The following is a 19327-nucleotide window of genomic DNA, read 5'->3' as shown; positions in this document are numbered from 1 at the left end:
GAAATAAAGTTGTGTTATTGTGTTATTATTTCTTTGACCCTGTATACAGGGTTACCTTTCGTGAAATATATGTATAAAATGTAACGTCCCATAGTTGAGTAACTTGGATCAATTTAGACAGTATTATGAAAATATATGAATCAATGAATAATGCATGTGTCATTATTGGTGTTTGGATCTATATTGAGATGTCTTGTTTCTTGTCTTGTCCTTCTCATTGGATTTTTTGTTTTTACAAAACTTTCACAGTCGAGTTAACGAGTCCTTTGTGTCTTCCAATCAACGATCTGAGCCACTTGTCTCGTCCAGATGTTCCTCGTTGTCTCGTCTGTTTGCTTGTGTGTGTGCGTGTGTTTGCTATATTCGAGGAAGGTGGAAAGTCAAATAAATTTAATACATGTATCCATCCATCATCTGTACCGCTTCTCCTCACTAGGGTCACGGGAGGTGCTGGAGCCCAGCTATCTTCGGGCAGTCGGCGGGCGACACCCTGAACTGCCAACTTGCCAGCCAATTGCAGGGCACACAGAGACGAACAACCATCAGCACTCACACTCATACCTAGGGGCAATTTAGAGTGTTCAATTGACCTGCCATGCATGTTTTTGGAATGTGGGAGGAAACCGGAGTACCCGGAGGAAACCCACGCAAGCACGTGGAGAACATGCAAACTCCACACAGGATGGACGGAGCCGGGATTGAATCCATGCCCGATGCTGTCTCTCACTGTGAGGCCATTGTGCTAACCAGTCGGCCACTGTGCCGCCGTAGATGAATATAACATTTTTAATTACATTTATTAGATGAACTCTAATTGTCCTAGTTCTGATCTCAAAGTGTTTGAGTCAAATGTAAGAGGTCCTTTTTTTCGGACCTCTTCAGTTCAAAGGGGCTATCTAGTGCACTTTTCCCACATTTCTCGAATGCAGCAAATACTTCACTAGTTTGTTCGTGAGTTTGTTGCATTTGCTTGACTGATGGGAGCAGCATCAGTTGTCGCGTCCCAAAGTCATAATATGTTGAGCTTTATCTTAATGTTTGTTAGTCATTTTGAATCTTGTTTTATGGGATTTCTATTCCAAGTGTCTTGTTTGCCTTTTTGGATTTTTTTAAATACATTGTTTTTGAGAACACTGATGTGTGCATCATTGTGCTCAAAAAACGCTATATATATATATATATATATATATATATATATTTTTTTTTTTTTTTTTTTTTTTTAACTGTGTAGTACTTGCACCTGTGTAGTGAGCGGCTGCCCATTGCGGAGCCACCGAATTGAAGGTCGTGGTTTGCCAGCAGCCACGCAACTCCAGTGAAGCTCAGAACTGATCTCGACTTCAGAGTCACTCATCACCTGCAACCAGTCTGGCTGAGCTGAAGCACAAAAAGAAGCACTGCATGGAAAATGACATATTAAAAAGTGGTAATGTATAAAAGCAACATTGATTGACTTGAAAGTAAATAAATGCTAACAAAAACCTTGCACACTGATGCGGCCCTGGTACACATCAACTCCCTCTGAATTGTGGGCTTCACACTCATAGACGCCCTCGTCATCAAAAGAGAGATCTGGTAGGATAAGAGTGGGACCCGCAACACTAGAACCTGCCTTGGACGGCATGAGTCCATCAACCTTTTTCCATCTCAGTTTTGGGACTGGACTACAAGAGGAAATATAGAGACAAGTAAGTGCCCCAAGTGAGAAAACATACATGATCAAAGGTTTAGCATGGGTATTTTTAAATAGAGACCGTGTTTCTGGTCCAGAACAAGTCGTAGTCTCAGGTGGACCCACGGGCAATTGTGGTTAGATGAAGAGAGTGTGTGCATCGTCACGCACACCACTGTCGCAGACTGTATATGCAGCTATAGTGAGTATTATAGTAGTCCTTGTTGTGCTCACATAACCATAATGAGTAATCAAACCGTTTGTTTACCAGATGAGATTTGAGGGGACTGAGAATATGAGATACGGCATGGCAAAGTTGAGGCAGAAGATAATAACTTCGAATTTTTCATTATCATTTATATATAGTAGTTTTTATTTCGTTTAAACTTTTGTTTTTCAATAAAGTTAGTTCTAAGTTCTGTAGCTTTAGTTTTCATTAGATTGCACAAAAATGCTCACCGGTACTTCCTTATTAAATAAGGACACTTGCTATTTTGATGTTTGAGAAAAACATTTTTGAGGTTTAAACATTTGCCCTGTAAAATCCCTTGCAACCCGAACCCTCCAAATTTGAATTGAAGATCCCTGGTTTAGGAGAAGACTGCAGAAGAGTTTTGAAACTTACTTTCCATAGGCGAAGCACTCTAACTGGGTAGTGTGTCCGGCAAGGGCGTAGGTCTCCGCTGGAAAGCGTACTTTTATGCTTGGAGCTGACTTCTTTGGATTGGCTAGGGTCAAACCAGCAGTTTATTTCATTGAGATCATTGACTTGTTCTTGTTTAATGATAATTATTGGTGTGCAAACATTGAATTTGTTGATTGCTAGAGCTTGAGAACCATTGTATTAGATAATTACACCCAATTGTGGTGGTATTATGTGCATAAATGAGCATACAAAAAACTCGTGCAGAGCCATTCACAGTGAATCTGACAGGAAATATTTTTAATATTTCTTATTTACATTGCAGTATCTTAATGGATGAAAACACAACATTGTATTTCAGGGGTGACCATTACGTCGTTTCTAGGTCAACTAGTAGCTTGCCAAAGGACTGGCAGTAAATCGCATGGCATTAAGTCAATCACTGCCAACCCTACTAGTTTAATGTTATTGATTTAGCTGCCTGTTAACGGCAGAGAATGAGAAGAAAAAAGAAAAAAAAGTAGCCCGCCCGCCTATGTCACTTGATTGACGTACAGAGCAGTCAGTCATACGGCTGTTGCATGCGTCACCGTACATCAATGTACGTCAAAACTCTACCAAACTAGCAATTGCCTTTTTTTTTTGCCTCCCAATTTGTTTCATCTACTCTAAACTTAATATTAAATCTAAAAATGATTAGGGGACCAAGTAAGCCAAAACATTTCCATATAGAAAAAAAAATCATTAATATGTCCAAATTTGGCGGCACGGTGGCCGACTGGTTATCACGATGGCCTCACAGTGAGAGACAGCATCGGGCGTGGGTTCATCCGGACATCCTGTGTTGAGTTTGCATGTTCTCCCTCTGCCTGCGTGGGTTTCCTGCGGGTACTCCGGTTTCCTCCCACATTCCAAAAACATGCATGGAAGGCCAATTGAACACTCTAAATTGCCCCTAGGTATGAGTGTGAGCGCGGATGGTTGTTCGTCTCTCTGCGCCCTACAATTGGCTGGCAACCAGTTCACAGTGTGCCCCGCCTACTGCCCGAAGATAGCTGGGAAAGGCTCCAGTGACCCCGCCCCCCGCGACCCTAGTGAGGAGAAGCGGTACAGAAGATGGATGGGTGGATGGAAGTCCAATTTTAGGATAGAAAATTGAGTTTCCTTTTTGAACTCATGTTAAGGTCTTAAGTACTTTAGTCAGCATTTTTCTGCCTTTTTTTTTTAATGACTATGTGCGACAGTATAAACTGTACAAGTGTGGCATGCACGGCAGCTGTATCAGCAAGGTATGGCGTTTACGTCTTACCTTCAGGCAGCACGGAGAGTTGGTTAGCTTTGCTGAAGGTACTCTTTGTACTGATGTCCATATTGATGGTAGTGAAGCAGAAGTAGTTTCCGGTGTCATTGGGTTCTGCTTTGGCAAGGTAGAGATTACCTGATACCTGGGATACAAACCAGCGGCCATCATCTTTCTTGATGAAGTTGGGAAACTCATTGAGGAGCCACCGGTAAGACAGAGCTGCAAAGAGGGAAGATGAGTGTTTCTGATTAAGCAACAGTGCAGGTTGAGATACTTAACCTTTTCGAACTAAGTAACCCTTTATTCCGAAAAGTCTGAAATATTACATGCAAAGCATCTTTGGCATGAAAAGAATACCTGGGTAATGTGGAGGTGGCTGACATGCTAAGAATGTTCCGATGCCTTCATAAGCTGTCTGAGGACTCCTGCTGTCAGGAGGGAAGTCGTGAAGGTCTAAAAAAAAAAAATTAAATAAAATGATCATCGTACAAAACTGAGCAATGAAGATGCCCACTTGGAAGAAACTTGTCGACTGCCACTGAGTAACTTAGATGGGATCAACACATGTATTTTTCTATATTTTTTTTAGATTATGCCAAGCTCTGAAGGTGAAGTTTCCTTCAACATCTCCTGCCTGCCATGGTTTCTGGTTAGTGGTGATGGTTTTTTTTTAATGTGGGCCACATCATCGATGCTCTCAGTGATATAGGAGGTCACAGTTTGTGGTTATTGTACTATCTGCTTGCATATTTCACAGTCTGTTGAATCAAAGCAATCTTGAGTAGCAAGAACACTCTAGCCTGCTTGTTTGGCAACTCTCACACTCTGTTTGTGTGCAGGCATTAACATAATAGTGATGTGATCAGATTTTCTGATGTGGGTGAGGCTAGGTGTGGCCCTGTGGGCGGTGAAGGCTAGATCCAGAGTGTTGACTATTAATATTGGTAAATGTAAATGTTGATTAAATTTTGGTAGGGCAGTCTTTAAAAGGCAACGGGAGAAAAACTGAGATTGGTTGGACTTTATTGAAGTATTTAACACGCCAGGTTCTCTCTTGTCTTTGTCACGCATTTCAGAGGTGAGGTTGCAAGAAATTTTCGTTTTATGAAATTATGTTTCCATTATTTATGAGTGGTCATTGGTCTCTGTTGCACCATATCAAAACAGATTATATCGAGACTTAATTATGCTTCAAATGTCCTTGGAGCTCAAATAAAACAAATTAGGGCTGATTTCATTCACATCACAAATCTCTATTTACTGATATGTGCCATTTGGATATATAGGTGGCTTGATTTTTTTTGTGTAACATACCTACATCATATAACTTATGATCTCAGGTTTTGAACAGGTCTGATACTGGTTTGGTAGCTGCCGTGTGCATCTCACCATGGTCCAAGTAATGCTCAGGGAGTTTGAGTGAATGCGATGGAAAATTAGAGGTAACCCTGATACCAACACTCAAGTGAGGTAAGATTGCTCGTTTTGTCAGTTCTGTTGTCTAAAACGGCGACCGACTGCCACCGAAATTCAAATTCAAACTACTCTTGTCCATTTCAACCTGTGATTTAGTGACATCAAACGTGAGCTCATGTGATCATCTCACAAAATCAAAAATACCGTGCCTATCGATCCTCCACTTACACAGGCTTAGGCGAACAAGATTAAGAATGCGCACATGAACCCTGACTGGTTATATTTCGGACATTTAGCTATGCTAAAGTCGTGTCAACTCTCAGGAGGCAGAAGGCGACTGACAGTGGGCAGCAGGCAGATGGGGGGTATGGACCTATACCCCCTCCTTCCTTCCTCCGGCTAAAAGCAGGACAACGGCACGACTAAAAGCAACAACTAGCTTCTGACCGTTAAAATAAAATACAACAATACAACGTTATTTATGTAGCACATTTCACAATAGCTGGAGCCCTAACAAAGCGCTTCCATATGGTGAAAAGGCAAAACAAAATTAGCGCCGGACAGAATCACATATGCTACACGCTTGATCCACAAGTAACATGGTGCATTCAGGGTACTTTCACAATGTTGGGAACTTATAAATGTACTCAACTATTTTGCACAGTTTAAGAGAAGCCAAAATCATGACTTAAAATTTGATTAATCGTAGTCGTCAGTACAAATTCGGTAATAAATGATGGCCGTTAAAAAGGGATACTCTACAATTTCTCTCAATTTTTTATTTTTTTATTTTTTTTTTTTACACATCTTTTTCTCTTCTGTGACATTATATTTTAACAACTGGATTTGTTGACACATGAAACTCATCCAACAGAAAAATCTTATGAGTTGCATAGAATGACTGAATAAGAACTATTGACGTATAATTTGGAAAATGTAAAGAAAAAAAATAGTAACTTTCAGGTAAAGCAACAATTACAGCTGAGCACCTCAATAGAATAAGAAAGCCATGCATTTACTTACAGCCAAATTTTAGGTTAGCTGCTCTGCTGATGATAGTTCCACAGCGGTTGATGGCCAGACACTGATAAGAGCCTGTGTCTTGACCAGACTCGGGTCTGCTGATTACCAAGTTGCCAGCAACCAGAGTATAACGGAGGTCTAAACCCAATGGGACCTCAGTACCATTCACCAACCACCTGGACAAGAAAAAGTTCAAAAATATGCCATACAAGAATAGTTTAAAGGGTCCCTTGCACCTCAAAAATAAATAAATAAATAAATAAATTGGTTGACTGTTATCCTTCATTCTACACGGGAAACAGCTTTACTCTGATTTGTTCGCTCCCGGTATGTGGTTGTCTTGAGGCCACCATGTCTCTTCACTGACTAAGTTTACAGTATAGGCAGTCAATTGCTCATTCAAAACAATAATATAAGCAGTATTTCGGTTGTGCAAGGTCATTTAAACACCTTCAAACATCTGAACCAGTTTTTAAAAACCCAAATAGGACTCGTTCTCTAACCCGACTTGTTGGTTATATAGACTCACTCATGAGAATTCCACTAACTATCCATCCATCCATCCATTATCTATACCGCTTCTCCTCACTAGTGTCGCGGGGGCGCTGGGGCCTATCCTAGCTATCTTCGGGCAGTAGGCGGGGGACACCCTGAACTGGTTGCCAGCCAATTGCAGGGCACACAGAGACGAAACCCCATCCGCGCTCACACTCATACCTAGGGGCAATTTAGAGTGTTCAATCAACCTGCCATGCATGTTTTTGGAATGGGGGAGGAAAACGGAGTGCCGCAGGAAACCCACGGAGGCACGGGGAGAACATGCAAACTCCACACAGGAAGGCCGGAGCCAGGATCGAACCCACGACCGTTGCTGTCTCTCACTGAGAGGCCATCATGCTAACCAGTCGGCCACCGTGCCGCCCCTCCACTATTTTATGATAATTTTATTTTATGATCTGATTTCATTTGTGAATATGTCAAGTACTAATGTGGCTTTATCTACTGTTATCCTACTCAGTTTCATAATTACAGCTAAAAGACAATTACCATGCAATGTATTAATAAAGTCAATTGTTTTTGGTGGCCAGTTGCGTTTAATATATCCACATTGAAATCCCCCACTAAAATCTATAATGTCAGCTTATCGCTGAAAATGTATAGACAGGATCCTGTCTTTTATTGACAATAACAAACTAAGAAGCAGAAACGAAGAAACGACGTGCATCGCGGTTGAGACGGGGACATTACAATTGTTCACAATTACCATCGATACAGGAGTAACTCTGTCTGCTCACACATGGAAATGGTTTATTCTGAATGTTCCAGAAACTCGAATTTGGACCTGAACGTGACTATTGATGGCATATAAACATAGTCACTGCTCTGGCTCCATTGAAATTCAGAAAGGCCATTGGCAGGATTGTGTCCTGGTACAGTACACATGACGTGGCGACTGCAGTGTGATGGCCCGGGGTTCCCTTGGAGGAAAATTGTTCCCCCTATTTTTTTTCTGCATCAGCTTCCATGGTAGAAGGTGACATAAAGTTGATTTTCAGTCAGGTCCCTTCCCACTTCCACACAAAAATTCCCGTCCTATCCCCAAATATAGTAAAAATAATAAATCCTGTCCCGTCCTGTCCTCCTGTTCAGAATTACTCCCACTCCCACTCTAATACCATTTTGGAGTTCAGCTACATTAAAAAAACAAAACAAAAACAAAAAAAAAAACAAGAACTAAATATGCATTTTACTCATTTATTGAACTTTCTCATGAACCCTACTGGTAGCCCTGACACGATAATAATTTTTCTGGACAATAATATTTGCCCAGAAACTAGCGCGCTGAACCATAATATGTTTTTTTTTTTTTTTTTTTTTTTTTTTTTATCTTTGTGTTTTTAGTGGCACTGGTTGATGAAGTCATTGCAAAAATAATGAAAGTACATTTTTTTAAGTACATTTAAGACTAAATTGAGAGTAGACAAGATACATTTTTGTGTTATGGTTGACTGGTCACCGTGAGATTTTTGTAAATAATAAAATACCTTGGTCCCTTGGCTCAACAAAGATTGTTTTCCTGATCTCTCAATACTCACCCAAATAAAAGCCCAGATAAATAAATCTGTTTTACTGCACAGAGAGAAGTATAAGAATAAGTTGTTAGTTCCCTTGAAGAACCGGTGTCGGTACTAGATAGGGACGGGATGCTAGATGTGGACGGGGTCCTTCTGAGGCTGCAAGCTTGCTAATGACGTCACGCTTTAACACATATTTTTCAAATATATTTATTTGCCTCTGTGTTTGTTTTTACACCTGGTTGTTCTATTTGCATATTTTGTTCAGCTAAATAAAAAAAAAAAATAAAACAAAATAAACGCATGTTGGCGATAAGTCAAAATAGTAATTATCGTGACACAGCTACCCAATGGAAATTTTCGCTCCTGCCTGTTGCAGTGAACTTTTTATCCTGTACTGTCCTAATCCTGTGATTAAAGGTAAAGTTGATTCCCATTCCCGCGGGATTCTGACCAGAGAAAAAATGTCAGCCTCAACTCCATGGTGACATTGTGCAATATGTTGCCTCCTAGTGTCTGAAATTGGTTAACATTAGTCACCAAAATTTAGATGCGCAGCTCTACTCATGTCAACCTGTGAAAAAAATAAATTTGATCGGCACAATATTTGGGATTTCATTGAATTAAATGTGAGCTCCTGTGAGGAAAAGCCATAATTTGCACAATGAAATAACCTTCTGACCGTCAGTCAGTCCGTCCTCGATATTTTAACCACACTTTCATCATCACGAAATTGCAGTTCCTCATCACTAAAATTACAGTTGGTTACCACTATATTAGGACAAAAGGATCTTTTTCTTCTTCTAGTACTGCTATTACTAAGTCACAGACATTGCAGTGAAAAACTATGCCACATACGGTGAAAACTAAAACAAAGATATTCCATAGTATTTACAATCATCGCTTTGACTCAAACATGCAATAAATACACAAAATACAACACAAGTGTACACACCACCTAGTAGTAGATAAAATTGATGATGGTAGGCAGAGGTAAGCATTCCGTCAGACTGACGGATGGATCAATATTATATTGGTCGTATTGAGGATGAACATAGGTCAATGCCAATAGAAGTTTGTCTGCAGTATTACCCACCTGTAGGAAGCAGCTGGACTTGCCCTGGCCTGACAGCTGAGAACTACTTTCCCTTCACTCAGACCTTCTGGGTAAATTAAACTGCTTGGCTGTTCTTCAAAGACTGGCCCACTGTCATGACCAGAGACACACACATCTCCACCTGCGAATAAACACACACACACACACCATACAGATCGAGAAAAATAAAAGACTCAAAATCCTGTTAAGGAATATAAGAATTAGGTCTGCAATGGAAATTAGCAAAATGACGGAGGTGGATAAAGCATGTGACAAACCTTAAGAAATAGAAACAATTTCAGAAAACATCTCAAACAATAAAACTAATAAAACACTAAAACGGGTCCTGTGTCTGAAACGAGAGGAAAGCCAAAGAAAATAATCTGTTTTTGAGCGAAACATTATCATATTTTACATTATCGAGTATTGACACTGCTTTGAAGATGAACGAATCCATTGATGACCGCAAAGTCGGAGGAAGTGATGAAATGCCATTCAGCAAATCAGTGTGCGTGGACGGCAAAGGAATAGGAAGTGATAAACCTTCATTCTGCGAATCAGCAGGATACAGTCACGTTTCAGAGAGCGTCTCAGCAGGTAATTTAATAGTAAGACTTTTGTCCATGTACCTAGTCTAGAAATGACCGAAAATTAATTGCGCACCCCTGAGTTGCAGTATGGGACCAGGCAAACAGCTATTTTAGTGCAGCGTCTCTGCTGCCCAATCTTTTTTGCACCACGGACCATTGTAGCAGCTGTGCAGCGAGACCCACAAGTCCAACTCCGCTCCACCACTGTCCTGCATGTCCCGGTTGTCGGGGAGTCAGCGGCATGCATGCGCGGCAGGGTTCAAGTGACGTGATAAAGCAACAATCAGTGACTCCAGTCAAAGAGATTTGTTGGTTTCAACAAGTCATTCATGACTCAGACATGAACACTTTAGCCCTGTAGAACACCCCCCTTCCCCCCAAAAATGTCAAAATGCATGGCACAGTCAGGCCTAAACGGCAGCGAAATTTTCAATTTCCAGCATGCATGCATACTAGCGCACTGTTTATATTCACACCCTATTGACCTTTATCTAGTTGTATCCATGTATAGGCATACATTAAAGACATTTGGAAGAAAATGCTCTGAACAGGATGTGCATGTGTGTGATTGCAGGAACTTGCCAAAAGCTGTGAAGGTAAGTGAGCTGAGGACCAGAAGGGTCAATAAAAGCTCCATCGACTTGATCCACGTCATGAAGAGATGTGGTGTAGGGCAAGTAAAGTCTTCTGACAGTATCTCACAGGTGAGTCCTGTTAATGCCTAAAAGCAGAACAAAAAGATTAGTTGAATGACATAAATTCATGTGTTTACTGTTTACACATTTGTATGTGGGTGTATTTTTGTCAGATTCCATTCACGTGATATCTTGATTGAACTGGTTGAGAGGTCATCAGGCTTGGGTGAGGTCGTTTGGGTGGAATGAGTAAATGAGGAACTTACATGCCGTTTCTCTCATTCAAATCAGTTTTCTTTGATAAGTCTTCAAGATATGAACTCAAAGCCTTCTGAGGGCCTTTCATAAACTGAATTGTTTGTAGGTTAATATACAGTATTTTGACGACCATAAGACGAACCGTAGTAAAAGGCGCAGTCTTGGTTACTGGTGCTATTTCTATGTATAAAACATTTATATATGGCACACCTTATTATTGGGTGCAATCATGGTCAAGCACACATTAGCTATGTTAGAATGAATATATGCTAAAACACATGCTAGCATGTTTTTAAAAAGCAAAAGCTGAGTTCAGTTGTACTTTACTGAAGTATTTAACACGTCAGGTTCCCTCAGAGAGTGCGCCTCTTCAAGAATGATGATTTGATGATTTTGCGAAAGCTCGAATATCAGTGCAAGCAGACACGTTACCCCAAGCCGCCACAAACCATTCACAAATGGTGGTGTAACGCACTCAGCACAGCCTCACAGTCTTGGTAAAGCTGTGTTCGTCATCTGTCATCCAATTTAAGAACCCTTCACAATATGTAAACAATGTGACGACATTGTCAAAGTCAAAAACTATATATATCGGATAGCAAGCTTCAAGGCAACGCCCATTGTCGTGCCTTGGTGAAAAGTTAGACTTTGGAAACATCCATCAGGATATGCAGTGCAGAAAATGGATGGATGGAGACACTCTGAAAAATTCAGAGCACCAAAGTTTCCGTGAGGAGGTTGACTCGTCAGCTGAGCGTGGCCACACTGGATGTGTCATTTTCAGATGTGGTGTAGCTGTGCACCATGAATGGCCTTGGTCAAAAACTATGAAAATGCAATTGTATTATATAACAACCTACAAACAATTAACCTCACGAAAGGCCTTTCAGAACTCAGTGTGGGTGTGTATCTTGGTGACATGTCAGAAAGTGCATGTAAGCTGCTCATTTCCTCATTCTCTTTTAAGTCAGGCATGGAAATCCTGATGATGTTAGTTAGGTGATATTTTCAGAGGGTGAGGTAGCCGAAGTAGAGATTTCCACATGCATTTTCGGGCCGGTTGGTCCCATTATTTTGACATAATTAGCAATGTTTTTACTACGACTTTAAAGGGACAAATTATGATCGGTCCCAGACGTGACCAAGACATGGAGGAAGGAGAGGGGGGTGGCCGGCCATATTACTTACTTTTAGGTAGTGTTTTTTAAATCATTATTTATTCACTGATTTCTCCAAAACGAATAGATAAAATAGAAAATACAAGCAAATGCAATTTTCCTTATAGAGGAATAAATAAACTGAGCTTGTTATTGAAAAATGGACCATCCTGGTTGAATGATCCCTTTAATGTTAGTGTGGTGAGGACCCCACGTTTTTGCCGTGTTCATGTCCCAGGGATTTTGTGTTTGTTTGTTTGTTTTTTTTTAATTACTTGGGTTACCAGGCTCATGACAGCTTCCGGAAAAACATAATTCTGACGTGACAAAGACTTTTTTGTTGTTGTTGTTGAGCCAAGATGCACCTTACCCTGTCATGAATGCACAGAGAAAGTTGCACTAAATAAAACATTAAAACGGTTTTATTTTTTTACAAATTAATCTGTCAGTATTTTGTCGATCAAAACTACTCAAAAAGTTGATGCAGAGAGAGATTATAAATTAATCGGTATGTGTGCGTAATCATTAAACGTGACAAACAAGATGACAAAAATAATTTATATACAAATACACTGTACATTTGTAATTTCATTGGGTGTTAAAATTAGGTAAAAAATAAACCACCTTAATCCAAACAAATACGTGCGTTATTCGTTCTTTCCCTTTATTCATTTAATGTGTATTTTAATCTTTAAAAAGGAAAAGGAATTTTCCTTCTCCAGATTTGTTTTTATCTTAGGCTCAGATCAAAAATACTCAACAAAAAAATAGGCCACAGAACTGAAAAGTAGGGGCATTCCAATGATGTTTTTTTTGCTGCGGATTTCGATCATTTTGATCACCCTTGAGTTAGATTGGCCAGTATTGATTCCGATTACATTGATTAACACAGACAAGCGATTAATGTCAGTTGATTCTTAGATGAATTGATGAATCAGATTTAAAAACAAAAACATTCTATCCAAATTTCCATCCTTTAATTTAAAAATGAAACACCACATAATTTCAAATTGACAGTGCAAAAAGTTCACAAACATAATGCAAGTTTGGTCTGTAACGTCTAATTTTAAGAAAAGGGGAGGGGGACAGTAAACTGCACACAGGATGGTCCCTAGTTGGCTGCAGACTGCAAAGTGTTAATTTTTGTGTTCGATAATGAAAGGCAATAACGTTTAAAACAAGTTTGCTCAAGATATCCAGTAATATGACTGACCATTTGATAACTGGTGCTAGCAAGCTAACATAGCTACAAATGCAATTTAATTAGGGATGTCCAAATTAAAGATTTAACTCAAGATTGTTTTTTTTAAAAATAGCGATTAAATATTTTAACTCAGTTAACTCGGTTTTATTTACTTAAAAAAATAATTTGCATATCTTGCAAAGCCAAATTCCATATTAACTGTACATCTTTAGCACATGATCCCGGAACAAAACACCTTGCTTTAGTTAACACTGGGCCTTGCAAACCAACACTGCTGGACTCTGGTGCTTACAACTAAATGTATTGTATTAGTTTGGAGAATTGTTCCCAAGAAAAAATCCTGTAAAGATGAGATATAGATCGTATTCAAGGATCAAAGAAAGCTATTAGAACAGTCTTTGATTTAAAATACACTTCATATTTGGTGATTTTACGTTATAAAATATTATTCAAGTAAATACCTGCAAAAAGCTTCACAAAAAATAGTCGTGGAAAAAAGGCGATCAATCGCAATTAATTACGGAATTATTTTGCGATTAGATAGTTTAAAAACATGTTTGCGCTTGACAGCACTAATTTTAATATATAATTCAGTCCCATAGCCTGTTTTTCCTTTTTAAATGTTTGACCAGATCTTAAAATTGAAATGAGTCATTTTTATTTATTTGTTAAATGAAAAAGAAATCACAGCATTAACGGGCATGTTTTCGTTATAATTGTATTATTAGTTATTTTTTTATTTAACATGTTCTGTAGTGCTTTGCAGCTGCTGTGAAAAGGCTAAAGATGAGTTTTATTAGAGTCTATGAGTTTCTGGAAACATGTTTGTATTGTTTGCTTGAAGTCCTCTGTCTTTTTTGTTTGTGTTTGTGTGTTTGTTTTTTAAAACTGTAATAAAAATAATAAGTTAATAATAGGAGCCACTCAAAGGGCGGCCAGGCTCTAACATATTAGATAGAATTACCAGGAATGGTCAGTGACCTGCTGAAACAAGATTGTAATCACTTAAAAGCAAATGATGATTATAATATTAATAATCTCTAAATGTGCTTCTCTCGTGAATAATCTTTCCTCAATTGCCTATGTTAAAATGAGCTGATCTGCATCGTATGTGTGTGCACGCATGTATTAATCGTTGTTTTTTTTAAATTAAGTCTGAAACAGCGTTCAGCAACACACATTGGACGTGAAACCCGTTCTGTCGAGAAGAAAACTAATGATGCTGAGATGCTGCCCGAGTTCTGACGCTACTGCGTCAAACTCAGCACATTTCAGATTGTATTCTCCTCCAGTAAGTGCAAAAACAAAGCATACGCATGTTCGCTGGTGAAAAAAATGTGTGCTTTAGTCATTCTAAATAAGATGAAGGCATATGCTTGTTTATTTACTTACCTTGAATCCCACCGATGTTTCCCCAACGGAAGCAGCAGCAGTGGGAGCGGCTCAATTATTTGGGAAGAGGTAACCCCGCGGCAAGCAACCAAAAATCGTGATTCAGATGAACGCAGTTTTATAATTATCCAGTTCTCTGTTGAGCCACATTTTACTGTCGCGCTCTCCCCTTCTCGCTCCCACCTTTTCGTTTTCTTTGCATCCCTCCTTTCTTTCCATCACCGTCTGGTCGATTTTAGCACAAAACCAAGTTGACGTCGATACGAAAATAACACTTCCGGTGATTTCGATTTTACAAAGTAAAAGTAAAGGTAAATTTTAGCGTTTTTCCGAATGTTTTATTGGTTGCTAAAACCCAAGTCTGATTGCATATAATTAATAAAATGAAACACATAGATGGGTTGACCACAAGGTATTAACAAGTAATTCATGTCGTGCTAACTGCTCGTTTGACGACCCAGTAAAGGGGTGGTAGTAAACATTAGTTGAAATATTGGAAAAATAGAAATTTACTAGTGTGCCTTTTCACACGCTGGAAATGTGCACATCATTTCTCTATATTGTATTTCGTTTTATAAATTGATTAATTAATCTTGACCTATGAGAATTGCATGCACTGCAAAGTGTAGATTTCTATAAAAATTACATTGTATTGTATTGCATAGTAAACAAACTAAGTTTTTTATCATCAATGGACATTCCGTCCCCAAAATGGGTGGAGGATGAGAAGTTGTTTTTTTTAAAGGATGGACTCAGAATGACATTGTGTAAAGCTGTTGCGTGTACTGCCCCTTTAACTGAGAGTGAGAGGGGGAGAGAGGGGGGGTAGAGAGAGAGAGAGAGAGACTCGAAGTCGGCAAAATTACGGAAGCATACCCGGCTGTGTGAAGAAGAAATTGAGAGCCAAAATGCAGTGCAATAAATACATCTCTCTCTCTCGCTCATATATATATATATGTATATATATATATATATATATATATATATATATATATATATATATATTTTTATGTATATATATATCAGAACTCCCCTAGCCAGTGATGCCAGGCCTTCAGAATGGTAGCATCAGTTCTGTGTGAGTGAACAGTCTCTTAGAGTTGATAGTAGAGTTGCAATAGCCAATCAGATAATGATTTGTTGACCGTAAGGCCCTCTCGCAAGCCTCACGTTGAAGGTGACAAACATGTCTTTTGAGTCAATACTCACTTGTGAGAGGGCAGCGCTATACAGAATCAACAAATCCGCATCAGTCAGTCTTACCCAGTGGCCGTTCGAAATCTTAAATGTATTCTTGCTTTCTTATCTTACAAAGACCAAAGGAAGGGAAAGTCTGATTTTGACTGCAGATATACTTGCAAAGCCATTTTCAAGATGGACTTTTCAAGAGAAGCTCGCTCTTATAAACCAAGGTCGTCCTACACTGACTCGGTTGTGCGTAAGTGTGTGTCTGTAAATTATTTGTCCAGCCGTGGTGTCATAAACGATGGTATTATGAGGGGTATTTATTCAAGTTGGACTAAGTAGGACTCCACTGAAGGCATACGTGTGAAATGCACGGCAGTAGTCTTTCTTCATCGGGAGCATACAACGAAGCCAGCTTTCTTAAACTCAGAGTATCTTGTGAGTGCATTGAAATGTTTGCAATGTTTAAATATCAACCAATATATCATTTAGCTGTAACACACTTGCCGTCGGTCACCAGACTGACAGGTAACTTTTATTTCTTTTTTTTAACGAAGGACGATGTGATGTCTTTCTCTTTCTCTCTCCTACCACAGATCACATCTCTCTATTTCACTTTCTCCTTCTCTTTTTACACTACACCACACCTTAGCTAATGGAGGTTGCAAAGCATGGATACAGTACAGTAGACAGTACTAGACACAACAGATGAGTGCTCTTTTTTTTCATTTGAAGCAAAGTGAAGTTACTCCCTCTTGCACAGGCGGTTCAATCCGCGTGTCTGGTGCAAAATTTAAAACAAAAGAAAAATTATCTTCATTGTAAATGTTCAAAGTCTTTGTGGCTACCGTGGAGATGGTTCAAATGGCTCTTTTGTGGCCTCTAGTTATCCTCACAACAACTTCTCAAAATATTAGAAAGATCACCCAAGTATTACAGATTTGTGGGTGTTTTTCTCCTGATAAGGGCGCCCACTACAAAGCTGAAGTCACTACTAACATGGCGTCCATAAAATTCTTATTATCTCAAGTGCAGGGGACAGGTGAACACAAAGAGGTAGTAATGAGGCGAGTCAAGTTGAGGCACAAGAAATGGTCTACAGGAACCGTATCTTCAAAATAATACAGTGGCTTGGAAATGAGCAGAATGATGATTTTATTACACAATAAAAATGTATAATATAATAAATGTAGAATTGTTTTTTTTTTACACATATACTTCTTTTTATTTTGTTTAACAGTACATTTTATTTTCTTGTCTTGAAGAAAACCAAAATTGATTTAAAACAAAGCTCTGCTGTAACATAATTTTACATCAAATTTGTTATTATTTTGAAATTGCCGGTATTCCTTTATTTATTTACTCCACATTGAGCTACATGAAAATGAAAAAAATAACAACAAAAATATCCGCATCCAGATAACTTATATTGTTCAGATTGGCAGTGTTAAAAATTAAAAATGCTTCTGCTTTGAGCAGATGATGCGTGGTTCCAGATATGACTCCTTTTCCTGCTCTCTCATTTTCATCACTATTCCTTACCAGCATCTTCTCTGTGAGCTCTTAGTAGTCATTGACTGATTGACAATTAGTTATTGACAAATAGTAATTGACAATCATGCGCGGGCGCTTTCAAATTAACATACAAACGCGTCCCAAAATACATCACTGCATTTGGCAATTGGCGTCTTATTCTCAGGCACAATATATTAACTTTGATGCTAATGTAATTACTTATTCTAAATTATTTCTTTCTTTTGCAATGGTCGTATTATGCACATTCATTACAGAATTATACTATTTGGAATTAAACTGTGGTCTAAATAAATAAATAACACAAATATTTGAGGTATTAACATGTTTTGAGAAAGAAATCTGTTGAATGCGCATGTGTGTATGTCGGGTGGGCTAGGACCACTCAAAAACACAGTCTTGTCTCTTATCCACTTTTCGCATTGATTTCCTTTGAGGAGTGGCAGAGCTGTGTCACGTACAGATGGCCTCCTGTGTAACCTGACTCTGATTAATACTCAATGTAGCCAGTCTGTTGAATATACTGACTTCATTATAACAGAGGGGTTTTCACAAAGCTGTCACACAGTGACCCGCAACCACCATTCCAAAAAACTTTGATGACATCTTATCGTTGGATCTCAGGAGACCAGCCTGTCATGATAACGATGAATAACGGGAGCCCACAAGTGTAGACAGGGATAAAAGAAAACTAATTTTATGTAAATTTAAAACAAACTTGAATGTCGACAACATACAGCAGACGTCGCTGGCAACACCAAGCCAGGGAAGAAAGGAAATAACATGAAATGCTTTTAATCAGCAAGGGTTACAAAGCAAAATCACGTGCTAGAAAAGAGACAAAGAAATTCCAATCGCATAACACAAACGCGCACGATTAACAAAACTAATAAGTCTATGTATGTAACAATGAATCATTAGCTGTTAGGCCAAGAAAATCAAACACTTGGAGCAATAGTAGCGAGCAAGGTGAATAATCTGACAGCGGGTAGATGACGCCGCAGTTCTTTTAAAGTCCACTGATGAGAATTAAAAACAGGACTGATGCCAGAAAAATATAACAAAACCATGACACAGCCTCATCAAACTCTGTCCAGTATGTTTTTTTTACTCTGTCCTATATGTGGAGTGTTGCTGTGTTTTTTTAACCTGTTTTTGGAGCCTCTGTCTTTCCCTACAGGGCTTGGGTGGCTCCCTCTCTCCACTCCTGGTTACACCCCTGGAACTTCAGGCTCCTGATCCAGTGCAGGTGCAGCTAGCACACACAATCAAACAACCAGAAAAAAGCTCAGTGCAGCCAGGAATCAGGCGCCAGATTATCCTGCTTCAACCGTGGTACTTGGGCTCATACCTGCTTTCAATGAACTTGCTCTGAGCTAACTTCTGCCCTCGTGGTACTAACTGGATTCCCTGTGTTTCTCGTGTGCTTCTTCAAAGCCTCCTGCCTGTCCGCCCAAGCACAGTGTCACCACAGCCGTCACTTCCCGAATCCTGGATTGCGTCTCCGCCTACAGAACTCCGGACCCACACCCTTCACTTCATTATTCAAAATAAACCCTTTGTGAACGCCACCTCTGACACCACTTGCACTTGGGTCTTCTTCTCACCTCTACGGTTACACCAGACCATTACGATATGTCCAGAAAACAATGTAGTGTATGCAGTAGAGACATTGATTTTCTGTTTGGCTGCAGTCATCCTATGTGGAATTTGCACGCCCCATACCTTTGTGAGTTTTCCTCCCAAATTCCAAAAATCTGCATTGTACGTTAATTGGAGATTCTTAATCATTTGTAGGTGTGAATGTTTTTTGGGGAATCCCAAAGGTCACGAAAGTCAACTTTACCTTTAATCACTACATTTGGATGGTACAGGATAAAATGCTAACGAGAGGAGGATTATCAGTAGAAGAAAAAAAACAGGCCTGGGACGGGACAACATTTTTTTTCTGTGGGGTGGAATGGGACAGAAATGAAAATCCACTCCCATGTTGCACTCTAGTCTGTGCTCGCAAGTGTAGATGATGAGAATTAAGTTGTTTGCCAAGGAGAAGAGTTAAATCACTTCTGTCCAGTTAAGTACCCTTTGTCAAATTCATATAAAAAGACATCCATCTATCAATTATCTGTACCGCTTTCTCCTCAC

General features: G+C 39.3%; 1 protein-coding gene across 1 annotated transcript in view; it reads right to left on the bottom strand.

Moving 5' to 3' along the window:
- The window catches only part of cntn2 (contactin 2), a 36022-nt gene extending 21307 nt beyond the window's left edge, over positions 1-14715 (bottom strand). Inside the window, exons 1-9 of the mRNA XM_088308628.1 lie at positions 14465-14715; positions 10401-10539; positions 9229-9370; positions 6058-6233; positions 3976-4071; positions 3625-3837; positions 2298-2400; positions 1483-1664; positions 1241-1377 (exon numbers count right to left, since the gene is read on the bottom strand). Of these exons, the coding sequence (XP_088164754.1) occupies positions 1241-1377; positions 1483-1664; positions 2298-2400; positions 3625-3837; positions 3976-4071; positions 6058-6233; positions 9229-9370; positions 10401-10473 (1122 nt within the window). The 5' untranslated portion in view covers positions 10474-10539; positions 14465-14715. The remainder of the gene's footprint in view (positions 1-1240; positions 1378-1482; positions 1665-2297; positions 2401-3624; positions 3838-3975; positions 4072-6057; positions 6234-9228; positions 9371-10400; positions 10540-14464) is intronic.
- Between the last annotated feature and the right edge of the window lie 4612 nt (positions 14716-19327).

The sequence above is a fragment of the Idiotropiscis lumnitzeri genome, chromosome 11, assembly GCF_059441095.1.
Source record: "Idiotropiscis lumnitzeri isolate Australia: NSW breed Sydney's pygmy pipehorse chromosome 11, RoL_Ilum_1.0, whole genome shotgun sequence".
Lineage (NCBI taxonomy): Eukaryota > Metazoa > Chordata > Actinopteri > Syngnathiformes > Syngnathidae > Idiotropiscis > Idiotropiscis lumnitzeri.
Note: the sequence above shows the minus strand (reverse complement) of the source record. Positions and strands in the feature narration are given on the sequence as shown.